Source organism: Caretta caretta, chromosome 1 (assembly GCF_965140235.1).
Source record: "Caretta caretta isolate rCarCar2 chromosome 1, rCarCar1.hap1, whole genome shotgun sequence".
Lineage (NCBI taxonomy): Eukaryota > Metazoa > Chordata > Testudines > Cheloniidae > Caretta > Caretta caretta.
In genome coordinates, this window is record NC_134206.1 from 126,988,384 (window position 1) to 127,004,371 (window position 15,988).

A 15,988-nucleotide genomic window follows, 5' to 3' on the forward strand; every position below is an offset into this window, starting at 1 on the left:
CGGACGGCGCTGGGGGCGGAGGCAGCCCCGCTGCCCAGCAAATGGCTGCGCGAGGGCAAAGCGGGAGGACTCGCGCGGGCCCCCGCCCCTCATAAAGGCATCTGGGCCGGGCCGGGCGCGGGCTGCACCCGAGGCTTTGTCCGTGCGCTGGGCTGGGAGGCGGCGGCGGCAGACGCGACCCCCGGCCAATGCAGTCGGGCCGGGCGCGCGTCTCGCAGGCACGCTAGAGCCTCCGGAGGGTCAGGCTTTGTCCCCTGCTAATGACCGCGCTGCTGCGGGGGCTGAAGGGAGCGTGACTTTGTAATTCCCTTCCTGGGTCTCCAGCCGCAGGGAAGAGGCTAATTACCAGCTGGGGATTTGTCAGCTCAGCCCAGGCCTGCTGGACGCCCGGGAGACGGGCTGGGGTTGTTACTGCCACTGCCCTTATCCCACACACCAGCAATAATAGCCCAGCCTTCTGGCTTGAAAGGATGGCTGGTGAGTAGGTTTTCTTTCTCTCTTACTGGAGATCATGTTAATTAACTAGGCTTTATTTGATTTTTAAGCCCCTTGTCTTGAATAGAGTACACCAGGTGTGGTAGAGCTGTGTAGGAGTACGATAGGGTTCCCCCTCCGCCCCCCTTTGGGTTTAGGGTGCATACGGATTTCCCAGTGTTTTTCTTGATAAAGACAATGTCATTTAGTGTATGTAGTGTTTGTTCACAATAGAATAATACTATGCTGTAATTAGTAGGCCTGGATTAGGATTTTAGCCATCTGGCTGGTAGGAGCTAAACTCATTTATCTATTACATATGCAAATATAAAGCCCTTTACCTGGCTTATCATTGGAGATTTCAGATGTTCGCAAGGTTACGTTTGGTTTAAAAGTATACTTATGGACTTTCTTGATGTGGGTGAAGAAAAGCTCTCTGTTTTATGCTGCTAATAGTGACCCAGGTATTGTTTATGAATAACCCTCAGTTTAAGAAAAGCCTAGTGGTAGTTTGTTGTAATACAGGACATTTGGTTGGGTTTGATTTTCCTGCCTCCTTATTGCCCAGGATCATTTCCTAATTTGTACCAGGACTTTGCCAAAGCTGAGCCCTGGCACCTCTAGGCTTGGCAGTTCATCTTCTTCCCTGCCCCTCCCCCCCCCCCGCCACCTCTGGGCTTGCTGCATCAGTTATGAATGTGAAAAGATTGCTTGAGAGCCATCCCCTTTTTCATTACAAATTTAAGCATTGCCCAGGATTACTGTGGTATAGAAGTTGTGGGGGAAAAGGTTCTTCACATTGCTTTAAACTGATTCCTCTGACCAATTAAGGAGTATCACTGAGGGCTTGAAGAAAATTCCGCTTGGTTCTGGACCACAAAGATAGTGGCTGTGGTTTGGAACTTTGAGTGTTGGGAATGATACATGGAAGGAATTGTATGGAAGGAATCCAAATAAATTAGAAAAGAAACCATTTTAGGCATCCTTATTTGTCAAGATTAAAAGTTATGCAGATGTCTTACTGAGTTGATTTTGGTAGCATGCTGAACTGTGATTTGTGAAAATCTAATGATGCATTGCATGGGCTCTTCTTACCTATCCCTCCAAAGTCAGAATTTCCAGCAGCTCCAGGGCCAAATTTAATAACTGATTTTTTTTAACTGATATGTTAAAATCCTGGGACTAATATGGATTGCAGTGAAATTATGGTTAACAGAGTGTCAAAACCATTTTCTCATGTTATTTATTTGGCTTTCACCATGATTATTGATTATATTAAAAATCATGAATTCTAAGCTGATATGTGATTAGACCATACCTCGCTTCTCAGTTGAAAATAAATACAATTCAATAGAAGTTACATGGTTTGAGATGCAATTACTACTGTTCCCTTGAAGGAACTATGCAAAGCATAACAATGTTGAATAATTTAAAAAAAACCCCGAATAACTATATGGATTTCCCTCATGGTAAAATTTGATCCTTCTCTGATCAGACTGACCAGCGTGTCCAAGTTAGAGTTCAGGAGAGAGTCTGTTCAGTCATTGGACAATGTTAGGTCCTGATCCTGCCAACACTTGCCTAACTGTGTAACATTAAGCAGGTGATTGTTTGAAGTGTTGTAGCTGAAGAAGAGTTCTGTCTAAGCTCAAAAGCTTGTCTGTTTCGCCAACGGAAGTTGGTCCAGTAAAAAGGGATGAATCACCTGCTTAAAGTTAAGCAGTTAAATAAGTGTTTGCAGGTGTCAAACCTTAGTGGTTATTCTTAAGAACATAATCTGAGAATGGCCATACTGAATCAGACCAATTATCTATCTAGCCCAGTATCCTGTCTTCCAACAGTGGCCAATGCCAGGTGCTTTAGAGGGAATGAACAGAACGGGGCAATTATTGAGTGCTCCATCCCCTGTTGTCCAGTCTCAGCTTCTGGGGATGTCCAGAGCATGGGGTTGCACCCCTGACCATCTTGGTTAATAGCCATTGATTGAGCTATCCTCCATGAACTTACCTAATTCTTTTTGAACCCGGTTATGTTTTTGGCCTTCACAACATCCCCTGGCAGCAAGTTCCACAGGTTTCCTGTGTGTTGTGTGAAGAAGTACTTCCTTATGTTTGTTTTAAACCTCCTGCCTATCAATTTCATCAGTAAACCCTAGTTCTTGTGTTGTGTGAAGGGTAAATAACACTTCCCTATTCACTTTCTCCATACTGTTCATGATTTTATAGACCTCTGTAATATCCGTCTTAGCTGTTTCCTTTTCTAAACTGAACAGTTCCTCTTTTTAATCTTGCATTATAGGGGAGCTGTTCCATATCCCTAATAATTGTTGTTTGCCTGTCTCTGCTCCTTTTCCAATTCTAATATATCTTTCCTGAGATGACACATCCAAAACTGCACACAGTATTCAAGGTGTGTGCACACCATGGATTTATATAGTAGAATTATGATGTTTACTGTCTTATTGGTCCCTCTCCTTATGGTTCTTAACATTGTTAGCTTTTTTTGACTGCTGCTGCATGTCGAGTGGATGTTTTCAGAGAACTACCCACAATGACTCTAAGATCTTTCTTGAGTGGTAACAGCTAATTTAGACCCCATCTTTTTGTATGTATGGTTAGGATTATTTTTTCCAGATCACTTTGCACTTATTAATGTGGTGGGCTTCTTTGGTATTTTTCCCCCTATGGGTGTTAAATTTAATTATGGTTGGTATAACTGAGCGTTTTAACTATGTTCATCTTTTTGCCTAGATCCTGTATTCCACTTAGTCAATTCTTGATTTAGTCTTCTCTTCTTATGAGTTCCAGGACAAGTTGCTCCCTGAAGCAGTCATTTAATGTGTTCAAAAATGTTATCTCTGCACCCTTCCTGAGGTGACATACCCAGTAAATATTAGGATAGTTGAAATCCCCCATTACTATTGTGTTTTCTGCCTTTGTAGCCCTTCTAATCTCCCTGAGCATTTCACAGTCACCATTGCTATCCTGGTCAGTTGGTTGGTAATATATTCCTACTGCTAGACTCTTACTGTTGAAGCATGGAATTTCTATCCATATAGAGATTCCATAGTACAGTTGCTTTATTTAAAATGTTTACCTTCTTTGACTCTAGGCTTTCTTTCACATGTAGTGCCATTCCCGCACCAGTGCAACCTATCTATCATTCCTATATATTTTGTACCCTGTTATTACCATGTCCCATTGATTATCCTCATTTCCATGATGCCTGTTATAGCAATATCCTCACTTAATGCTAGTTCACCCATGTTAGTATTTAGACTTCTAGACTGTGTATAATAAGCACTTGTACATTTGTCAATATTTAGTTGCTTGCCTTCATGTGTTCTATTTAAATGTGATTCTACTTGCGCTATATTGATGACATCTTCATCATCTGGACCCATGGAAAAGAAGCCCTTGAGGAATTCCACCATGATTTCAACAATTTCCATCCCACCACCAACCTCAGCCTGGTCCAGTCCACACAAGAGATCCACTTCCTGGACACTACAGTGCTAATAAACGATGGCCACATAAACACCACCCTATACCGGAAACCTACTGACCGCTATTCCTACCTGCATGCCTCCAGCTTTCACCCTGACCACACCACACGATCCATCGTCTACAGCCAAGCTCTGCGATACAACCGCATTTGCTCCAACCCCTCAGACAGAGACAAACACCTACAAGATCTCTGTCAAGCTTTCTTACAACTACAATACCCACCTGCAGAAGTAAAGAAACAGATTGATAGAGCCAGAAGAGTTCCCAGAAGTTACCTACTACAGGACAGGCCTAACAAAGAAAATAACAGAACGCCACTAGCGGTCACCTTCAGCCCCCAACTAAAACCCCTCCAACGCATTATTAAGGATCTACAACCTATCCTAAAGGATGACCCAACACTCTCACAAGTCTTGGGAGACAGGCCAGTCCTTGCCTACAGACAGCCCCGCAATCTGAAGCAAATACTCACCAACAACCACATACCACACAACAGAACCACTAACCCAGGAACTTATCCTTGCAACAAAGCCCGTTGCCAATTGTGCCCACATATCTATTCAGGGGACACCATCACAGGGCCTAATAACATCAGCCACACTATCAGAGGCTCGTTCACCTGCACATCCACCAATGTGATATATGCCATCATGTGCCAGCAATGCCCCTCTGCCATGTACATTGGTCAAACTGGACAGTCTCTACGTAAAAGAATAAATGGACACAAATCAGATGTCAAGAATTATAACATTCATAAACCAGTCGGAGAACACTTCAATCTCTCTGGTCACGCAATCACAGACATGAAGGTCGCTATCTTAAAACAAAAAAACTTCAAATCCAGACTCCAGCGAGAAACTGCTGAATTGGAATTCATTTGCAAATTGGATACTATTAATTTAGGCTTAAATAGAGACTGGGAGTGGCTAAGTCATTATGCAAGGTAGCCTGTTTCCTCTTGTTTTTTCCTACCCCCCCCCCCCAGATGTTCTGGTTTAACTTGGATTTAAACTTGGAGAGTGGTCAGTTTAGATGAGCTATTACCAGCAGGAGAGTGAGTTTGTGTGTGTATGGGGGTGGGGGGGATGTGAGAAAACCTGGATCTATGCAGGAAATAGCCCGACTTGACTATGTAAAGAGTTGTCACTTTGGATGGGCTAGCACCAGCAGGAGAGTGAATTTGTGTGGGGGGGTGGAGGGTGAGAAAACCTGGATTTGTGCTGGAAATGGCCCACCTGTTGATCACTTTAGATAAGCTATTACCAGCAGGACAGTGGGGTGGGAGGAGGTATTGTTTCATATTCTCTGTGTGTATATAAAGTCTGCTGCAGTTTCCACGGTAAACATCTGATGAAGTGAGCTGTAGCTCACGAAAGCTCATGCTCAAATAAATTGGTTAGTCTCTAAGGTGCCACAAGTACTCCTTTTCTTTTTGCGAATACAGACTAACACGGCTGTTCCTCTGAAACCTGTTTTTATGTTTGACTATTTCTCGCTAGCTCCTACCTGTACTTTATCAACTACGTTCCTATCCCTTTATTAGGATATAGATTTCCTCCTTTAATAAGTTCATCCCTAATGGATGTATCCACCTGAACCATGTGCTCTTCCACACCTGTTCATTTTCCCTCAGCCCTTAGTTTAAAAAGTTCTCTGCAGTGAGATTCCATTTTGGTTTAAGTGGATCCCATCTTTTCTGTATCAGCTCCTCCATTCCAAAAAGGTTCTTCCGTTCCTAATAAACCTAAAACCTTCCTACTTACAGCATTGTTTCAGCCACCCATTGAGACCCTGCAGTTCTGTTTGTCTTCCTGGCCCTGCATGTAGAACTGGAAGCAGTTCAGAGAATGCTATCATGTAGGTCCTGGACTTTAATCTCTTCTGTAGCAGCCTAAATTTGGGCTCCAGGATCTCTCCTACCTTTCTCTGTTACTGGTACCTTCATGTACCACCAGTTCCGTCCCAGCACTGCACATAAATCTGTCTTAGATGACTCATGAGATCTGCAAGCTTTGCACCCAGCAGGCAATTTACAAGTTCTCCTGATCATCACAGACCCAGCTATAGGTTTCTAATAACCAAATCCCCCATTACTATTACCTGGCTCTTCCTAGAAACTGGGGTTGCCTCCCCAGGAGGAGTAACCTCAGTGTGAGCGAATATCCGGACATCATCTGGAAGCAGGGTCCCAACTATGGGATTGTGTCTCTACAGTCCAACTTGATGTTCTTTTTCCCTGAGACTTTCATCCATCTTTATTGTATCCCTGAAAGTCTCCACTATGTACATCTGTTTCCCTTAGCTCCTCCAGTTCAAACACTGTGGCCTCAAGAGCCTGTAATATTTCCCTGAAGGCCATGAACTGCTTGCGCCATATGCATACTTATACCACCTGCCCACAAGGAAGGTAACCATACATGCTGCATTCAGTGCAATACATAGGATAGTACCCACTCTGCTACTGGACTTCTGCCTGCATTATTTTTACTCTTGTAGGGATTTTGGTTGGGTGTGTTTTGTTTTTGGTTGTTGTGTTGTGGTGCTGGTGGTTTTTTTGTTTGTTTGTGGGGGTTTTGTTTTTTTTTTGAGGAGGGGGGAGTTTTGTGAGTTTTGGAGTATTGGCCTAGGTTTAGGGAATCATAGAATATCAGAGTTGGAAGGGACCTCAGGAGGTCATCCAGTCCAACCCCCTGCTCAGAGCAGGACCAATCCCCATCTAAATCATCCCAGCCAGGGCTTTGTCAAGCCTGACCTTAAAAATGTCTAAGGAAGGAGATTCCACCACCTCCCTAGGTAATACATTCCAGTGTTTCACCACCCTCCTAGTGAAAAAGTTTTTCCTAATATCCAACCTAAACCTCCCCCACTGCAACTTGAGACCATTACTCCTTGTTCTGTCATCTGCTATCACTGAGAATAGTCTAGATCCATCCTCTTTGGAACCCCCTTTCAGGTAGTTGAAAGCAACTACCAAATCTCCCCTATTTTTCTCTTCTGCAGACTAAACAATCCCAGTTTCCTCAGCCTCTCCTCATAAATCTTGTGTTCCAGTCCCCTAATCATTTTTGTTGCCCTCTGCTGGACTCTTTCCAATTTTTCCACATCCTTCTTGTAGTGTGGGGCCAAAACTGGACACAGTACTCCAGATGAGCCCTCACCAATGTCGAATAGAGAGGAACGATCACATCCCTCGATCTGCTGGCAATGCCCCTACAAATACATCCCAAAATGCAATTGACCTTCTTAGCACCAAGGGCACACTGTTGACTTATATCCAGCTTCTCGTCCACTGTAACCCCTAGGTCCTTTTCTGCAGAACTGCTACTGAGCCATTCGGTCCCTAGTCTGTAGCGGTGCATGGGATTCTTCCGTCCTAAGTGCAGGACTCTGCACTTGTCCTTGTTGAACCTCATCAGATTTCTTTTGGCCCAATCCTCTAATTTGCCTAGGGCCCTCTGTATCCTATCCCTACCCTCCAGCACATCTACCTCTCCTCCCAGTTTAGTGTCATCTGCAAACTTGCTGAGGGTGCAATCCACATCACCCTCCAGATCATTAATGAAGATATTGAACAAAACCGGCCACAAGACCGACCCTTGGGGCACTCCACTTGATACCAGCTGCCAGCTAGACATGGAGCCATTGATCACTACCCGTTGAGCCCGACAATCTAGCTAACTTTCTATCCACCTTTATAGTCCATTCCTCCAGCCCATACTTCTTTAACTTGCTGCAAGAATACTGTGGGAGACCCTTGACTTTAGCAATTTGTCCACATCCTTTCTGTAGTGGGGGGACCAAAACTGGACACAATACTCCAGATGTGGCCTCACCAATGCTGAATAGAGGGAAATAATCTCGTCCCTCAATCTGCTGGCAATGATCCTACTAATACAGCCCAATATGCTGTTGTCCTTCTTGGCAACAAGGACACACTATTGACTCATATCCAGTTTCTCATCCACTATAATCCGCAGGTCCTTTTCGACAGAGCTGCTGCTTAGCCAGTTTAGTTTAGGTTTCAACTAAACTCATGTCTAGTCGGTCCCCAGCCTGTAGCAGGGACTACAAGTGGCGGTAGCTATGTCCGGTGGGAGAGTGTCTCTTGCCAACAGCACTGGCCACACTGGTGCTTCTGTTGGTGTAACTTACGTCTCTCCAGAGGGGTGTTTTTTTAATCACACCCCTGAGTGACATAAGTTATACCGACAAATGTGCTAGTGTAGAAATAGCCCTATACGGAGAAAATAGAGTCCTCTGCCAACTTCTGTTTGTTTAGCAATTTTCAGTACACCTATCAGTTTTAGTTTTAAAGCGTTACATCTTTAGATTATCTTGCTGAAATTGGACAGAAATAATACATTCATTTAATTAAAAAATAAACACACTTTGATATCAAAACCTTTTTTACCATTTAATTAGTATGTATGTACTATGTTCCTCTGGAACAGTTTGCTTCACCCAGTGATGCTGGTTTTGCCCAGAACTGTTGATAATAGTACCATGCTTCAGAGAAATTCCCCTTGAGACAATCTCCTTGATAAAATCTTATGCTATTGCCGGTATAATTTGCTTCTGCATAATTTCCAGCACTTTTAAGTAGTGGGGTTGATTTAATAATGCTTCCAAAACAAATACTGACTGAAGATATCCAACAATTTGGAGGAGTCGGTGGCATCCACCCAACATCATCTCCTGGTCAATTGTGTGGCCTAATGAGCCCAGATGTGCTGGGTGGTGGGTGGGCTCACTCTGAGAGATGCTGTTCACCTGTTGGCTGTGCTATTCTAGCTTTTCCCCTGGACAACCCGGTAATGGCATTCCTGTTAGAAAGTAAAAATATATTGTTATGCAACCAAGTTTAGTAATAGGTTTACACCAGCAGGCAGAGACTCTGGAATAATGATGCAGATGTGAGCCCAGTAAATAAAATAACCAGCTGTTACTGCAAGAATGTGTAGAGACTGCTTGCCGCCGCCTCCTCCTATTGGTGCTGTGACAGTTTCATTTCCCTCAGAGGCAAGAAGCACAGGCATGCCCCTGAACATCTTCTGAGAGTTACTTCGTGATTTGGGGTCCTTGTCATCTGAGAAGAGCTACTCCTGCTAGGGACTATATGCAGGTATGCCATGGTACACCTGCCTACCCAGCCTGCTTAGTAACTCTTACATTATTCTTCTCTGTATCCTTTTTGAATATTGGTTTGATTCAGGGAGGTCACAAAAAGATGGATGGATGGATTTAGCAATTTCTTGTCCTCCTGCCTTAACAATATGCAGCAATGTGTTTTTTCTGTGATAATGACATGTGAGTGAATTTACCTAATCAGTTGGATTATATTGTATACAATATTATTTGAATGAAAAAATCTAAAGTTTATTACAGGTAAGCTGTCATGCATTGGCAGTTGGATTATGCAACACCCTGTGGGAAATGATTTTTTTATAAATCAATTTAAGGTTAGCCCACAAACTCGTAGCAGATACTCCAAACATAACAGGACACGTTCTGCAAGTGTGTCCCTGGAATTCTGTGTTCAGTTTTCTGTCTTTTGGCAGGGTTTGGGAAGGGAAGGAGCCTGTGCTTATCGTAGAGAGTGCAGGCTCTTATAAGCTATAGCCTGTTTGTTAGCTGGAGGAGAAGATGGATGGTGCGATGCTGCCAAGAACGTTTATTTTACATAAATAAAATAACCATTCTAAATATTTGTTCATGGTCGCAGATCAGGCATTTGTGACCCTTGGAACTGATGATGATTATTGCCGAGGAGCTCTGGTTCTTGGGCAGTCCTTGAGGAATCACATGACCTCTAGAAAGCTGGCTGTACTAATTACACCACAGGTCTCCAGTGCGATGAGGTAAGAATTCACAAATTCTCATTTGTAGTTAATGTGAAAAATAATCAGTTGCAAACAGGACTAAACCCAAGGTTTTCAACAGTGACTAGTGATTTTTGGGTTTCTCAATTTTGTATTTCCACCAAAAAAGGGCAGCATACCCTCCTAAAAATTAGGCTTCTTTAAGATGTCCCAGGTTCGGCACCTAAAATTACTAATCACTTGAAAATATTGCCCTAAGTCTCTGGTGGTGGAACATGTAAATATTTTGTTTTGTTTTGTTTAAAAACAAAAACACATTACCGCTTACAGTCTGATTCCACAGCCATCCCATGTGCAGAACTCTCATTCGATCGCTTCACAATTAATTTATTAGTTGTATCAGGCCTGGACAACAATATGCTGGGAGACCCAGTTACTGCAGGACATGATGCATGTAAATCAGTAGATGGTAATCTTCCCTCTTACCACTGAACCAGTGCTGCAATATACTGCTGAAGGTGCTATCTTTTGAATGGGATGTAAAACAGAACACCACAGACTTCAATTGTTACATCTACTTATACTGGGTCTGAGTTTGGCTTTGTGTGCAGTGTGGGAACTGTGTACGTTGCTGATTCTGAATGCTGTGTGGTGGTGATCATAAAGCCGGGGGCAATTTTTCCTTCCCCCCCCCCCCCCCCCCCCCCGCAGGTTAGATGTACTGGTAAATCCATGCTTCCTGGATTTTAAGCGCAGGTCAAATCTGAATAGTATACTATCCCTGAATAAGGCTTTAAGATCTTGATAATATGAATTTTAGAGCTGGATGGAATTATTTTATCTAATGAAGGTTTTTTGGTGACCGTTTTCAAAAAATGTCCATTTTTTTCCAATTGAGAATAATATTTTCAAAAGCACCTAAATGACTTGGGAGCCTAAATCTCAGTGAAAGTTATAGGACTTTTTGAAAACTTTACCCCACATAAAAAAACCCCAAGCAAACCAAATCTTAACCCCTTTCTCCCCCCCCCCCCATCATATTTTTGTGACTAATGACTGATTCTGAGAGCCAGTTAGTCCTTATTATATAAGCTTCAGAGTGCAGGGCTTTGGACAAAACCTAGGATATTGTAGGCGATACCATAACACAAATAAATTACCTTAAAAAGATTTTTTTCCTGTTCTAGGCTTGTAAATGTTGATGATCATCAATTTCAGTATTGTCTAGGAACGTTCTGTGAGTGATTATGAAGACACACCTTACTGAAATTCTTTTGAGAGGGTTTGAAGCAATAGTTATATATCTATATCTCACAAATTTTAAACATGTATAACTGTGAGGATAAATTTACTCTGAGTGGCACAGGGAGGTGCAAATAGCTGTACCAGCAAGGCCTTCTACACCATGGGGAGGGACCATGCACTGCAGAAGTGGCCTGTGGTGGTGGTTCTGCATGGCTACGCAATGAGAGGACAGCTTTACTGTCCACTTGGCAAATGCTATAATAGGGATGCACTGAAAATGTGAGAGTCCTAGTTACACGATCTCCCCAGCCAGAGCCAATCACTTCTTGAGATGCACTGGCCCTTAGAAGAATGGAGGTTGTAATTTGTCCCCCTATAGTTACCTGTAGGGCAGATTTCTTGTTTACAGAGACCGTGCATCTTGGTTTACACTCTAGTTTGTGTGTGTTCGTGGGTTTTGTTTTTTTTTAAAACTGGACCCAGAATGACAGTCAGTTCTGATATCTGCATGCCAGAATTTTTGCACTATGTTTTAACTGAAGAAATGTTTCTAAATTCTGTTGTTCCTGTATGTTGCTTGCTTTATCAGGACTGCCCTCTGCAGTGTGTTTGATGAAGTGATTGAAGTGGATGCAATTGACAGTGCTGACTCAATGCACTTGGCTCTGCTGGAGAGGCCAGAGCTGGGTGTAACCTTCACCAAACTTCACTGTTGGACTCTCACTCAATATAGCAAATGTGTCTTTATGGATGCAGACACTTTGGTGAGTAGAATGGTAATCATGTTGCTAGGATTCTGAGAGATGTTAAAGATAGCTGGGTAGGTTCTGCTAGACCAGGCTAGCCGCGTCCACAGGTTCGGCTGATTGCAGCTCCCACTGGCCATGGTTTGCCGCTCCGGGCCAATGGGCGCTGCGGGAAGCGGCGTGGGCCAAGGGATGTGCTGGCTGCCGCTTCCCGGAGCGGCCAACTGTGGCCAGTGGGAGCTGTGATTGGCTGAACCTGCGGATGCGGCAAGTAAACAAACTGGCCCGGCCTGCCGGGGGGCTTACCCTGGCAGGCCGCATGCCAAAGGTTGCCGATCCCTGTGCTAGACAAATCCAGACTGGTACCCATCAGAGTAAGGTGGCCCAAAGATCAAAAGAGTTTGTGCTGAAATAAAGCTGTCCAGTACAAATTATGGCCATGATCCCATGGGCCATCCTCTACACATAAACCGTTCATTTTTCAGGATTAGTTGGGCCATTTTATTGTTTATAATAGAAATAAAGTTAAATAGTTGAACATTTGTCTCTGGGTCTGAAAAACATTTCTATGAGCTGTGATCCTGTACTGTGTGTTGTATTTACCAAAAAAGAGAGAGATTCAGGGGAAATGTTTTTTTTATTAAATCTTTCCTTTTTGGGGTAAAGAAATGTATTTATTCACTATTTTATATATCTAATTTATAATGTTATATAAAAGAGCACCTATCCCATGCAATAGGCTTCTCTTAACCATTCAAATTTCAGGCCAGATCCTCAATTAACGTAATATAGCATCTCTCCATTGAAGGAGCAATACAGAATTTCATCAGCAGAGGCTCTGGTCCTCAATGTTATAGTATAAACTGAGCAATCTTTCCTGCTCCCTTCAAAGCTTAAAAGAAGGAAACCTGCAAACAAACATACCCGGCAAACAATTCCAAAAATAAAGCCAAACAATTTTATAAAAACAAACTAGTGCTCCACTCAGCCGTCTCCAGAGTCGGTGCCAACCCAGTTCTTTCAGACACACAGCTTTCACCAGCCCTTATTACACTTGTTCAAACAGATGGGCTCTGCAGCATGCCCAGAAGGACCCGTTCTGTCTCTGTCTCTAGATATCTATATCTATAAAAATGTACCAGCAAGGCCTGGTTATATGCTGGGGTGTAAAAGTGTTGTTCTCCTTGTTGCACTAGAATATTTTGAGGGACTTGCCGTTTAAACCTGGTGATCATGTTGTAATGTTATTAGGGTCACTGTTTTACCTTAGAACTTAAGGAAAGCGAGAAATATTATCTTATCAACTAACAAATGAAAGTTCTGATCTCCAGCCTCCTTTGTACTGTCCCTGTTTAAAGTGCTCTAAATACTTAGAACTTCCCTGACAAGGATAGTAATTTAATCCATCAGTTTTGATTTAGCTGTCCAGATGTTAAAGGCAACACAATATTCGTAAACTGTTACTTTAAAATTGTAAATTTGAGTTTCTTTTTTTTCCCCCAAGGTGTTATGTAATGTTGATGAACTGTTTGATCGGGAAGAGCTTTCAGCAGCTCCTGATTCTGGATGGCCAGATTGCTTTAATAGTGGTGTATTTGTCTTTCGACCTTCTGTAGAAACTTATAACCGTCTGCTGCAATTTGCTACTGAACATGGCAGCTTTGATGGTAAGTCTTTGAGAGAACATAGAGCAAGAAATTACCCTTACCCTCAACAAGACAATTCTCCACAACTGTAAAGGGCCGAGCGTACTACTTAGCAGAGCAGAGGGAGGAAATGACAATACTCAAGGTTTAATCTCTCAAAAAACCTCAGCTGATGTAAATTGTCATAGCTCCAGTTTACACTAGTTGAGGATCTAACCCTAGAACTATTGATCAGATAAGCTGGACAGGGGTTACCTGAATATTTCTGCCTCACTACTCATTATTTCATTTAAAGCTTACATTAAAAAAAAAATTTTTCCTTTGTCTATATCCTATAAATAGAAACAGACAAATTGCTAAGTATGAATACAAAATAATAACACAAGCTAACAGGGACAAAATCAGAAAGGCTAAGGGACACAATGAGTTGAACCTAGCAAGGGACATCAAAGGCAATAAGAAGAGGGTCTATAAAAACATCAGGAGCAAGAGAAAGATGAAGGAAAGTGTAGGCTCTCTGTTTATTGGGGAAGGAGATCTAATAACAGATGACATCAAGATGACTGAGGTGTTTGTCTATTTTACTTCAGTCTTCTCTAAAAAGGTAAGTTGTTACTAGATACTTAATACAGTTAATATTAACAAGAATGGGGAAGGAACACAAGCCAAAATTGGGCTGGGGGGGAACAAGCTGAAGAATATTTAGATAGGTTAGATGTATTCAAGTCAGCAGGGCCTGATGAAATTCACCCTAGAGTACGTAAGGATGTGATTGAAGCAATTTTGGAACCATTGATGATTATCTTTGAGAACTCCTAGAGGATGGTTTAAGCACCCGTGGACTGGAGAAGGGCAAATATAGTACCTATCTTTAAAAAGGGGAACAAAGAGAATCCAGGAATTATAGATCAGTCATCCTAACTTGGGTACCTGAAAAGATACTAGAACAGATTATTCCACAACCAATTTGTAAGCACCTAAAGATTCATCGGGCTAATAGGGTTCATAGGAATAGCAGGCATGGATTTGTCAGCATGGATTATGCCAAATCAACGTAATTTCCTTTTCTGACATTGTTACTGGCATCGTGGGTAAGGGGAAAGCTGTAGACATGATATAGCTTGATTTTTTTGTTAGGCTTTTGAGGCTGTTCCACATGTTGTTCGCAAAAGCAAGCTAGGAAAATGTAGTCTATATGATATGGCCTATAAGAAGAGTGGAAAACTGGTTAAAGACTGTACTTGGAGTAATTATCAGTGGTTTGCTGTTAAACTGGGAGTAGGTATCTAGTAGGGTCCCACAGGTGTACTAGTCAATATTTTCAGTAATGACTTGGATTATGGAATGGAGAGCATACTTAAAAATTTGCAGATGACCCCAAACTGGGAAGGATTGCAAACCTGGAGGACAGGATTAGAATTCAACTTGACCTTGACAAACTGGAGAACAGGTCTGAAGTCAACAAGATGAATTTCAATGAAGACCAGTGCAAAGTGCTATGCTTGGAGAGGCATGATCAAATGCACATTGATTATGAATCAGCAGTGTCATGCAATAGTGAAAAAGACTAATATCTTTATGGGATGTATTAACAGGAGTGTCCTATATAAAACATGGGAGGTAATTGTCCAATTCTGCACTGGTGAGGTCTCAGCTGAAGTACTCTGTCCAGTTTGGGTGGCTACACTTTAAGAAAGATGTGAACAATTTGGAGAGAGACCAGAGGAGAAGGAAACAAATGATAAAATGTTCAGAAAACCTGGGCAATGAGGAAGAGATTTTTTTAACAAAAAAAACCCAAACCCTGGACATACTTAGTCTTGAAAGAAAAAGACTGAGGGTGGATCTGATAAGTCTTCAAATATGTGAAGGGTTGTTACAAAGACTATGGTGAGCAAATGCTGAAGGTAGAAGAAGCACCAATTGACTTAATCTGCAGAAGGGGAGATTTATGTTAGATATTAAGGAAAATTTTCAAGGATAGGTAAACTCTGGAATAGACTTCCAGAGGAGGTTGTGGAATCCCCATCACTGGCAGTTTTTAAGAATAGGCTTGACAAACACCTGTCAGGGATGGGCTAGGTTTACTTTGTCTTGCCTGCATGCACAGGGGTGGACTAGGTAACCTGTCAAGGTCCCTTCCAGTCCAGCATTGCTAGGATTCTGTGATTCTATGAACTTTTAATTTCTGTTTCCTTCCATTCTTTATTATTTGATGATTTAGTAAGTGTATGTATTTCTCATCCTATGAAATTCATGCTGTATAATTATATTTTGTATTTATATTAACTTTCAGTATATTAGCCAGTAGGCTAATTCTGCAAACAGTTACACACTGGCATCAAGCTGTTGCTTTTGTTACCTCATCTTCCCACCCACCATCACCTCGGTTGTCTCTTTTGTCTACTTGCTGCTGCTTACGGGCAATTTTTACCCAATTTGAAGATTTTTTGCAGTTTCTTCTCATACACAAACTGGCTTTTGAAAGAAAGACAGCACTGAATAGTCCTATAACTTCCTCTTTGGAGCCTAAAGGATTAAGCTAAAATACA

The 15,988-nt window shown here is 42.3% G+C and overlaps 1 protein-coding gene across 2 annotated transcripts in view; it reads left to right on the plus strand.

The window, feature by feature from the left end:
• Positions 1-15,988, plus strand: part of GYG2 (glycogenin 2) — a 28,669-nt gene continuing 12,681 nt past the window's right edge. The window contains exons 1-4 of one of the 2 annotated variants that reach the window (XM_048859944.2): positions 1-477; positions 9,703-9,838; positions 11,634-11,808; positions 13,295-13,457. In XM_048859944.2, coding sequence (XP_048715901.2) covers positions 471-477; positions 9,703-9,838; positions 11,634-11,808; positions 13,295-13,457 — 481 coding nt within the window. In that variant the 5' untranslated portion in view covers positions 1-470. Of the gene's footprint in view, positions 478-9,692; positions 9,839-11,633; positions 11,809-13,294; positions 13,458-15,988 lie in introns of those variants that run through there. The other variant, XM_048859938.2, reaches the window with a different exon arrangement.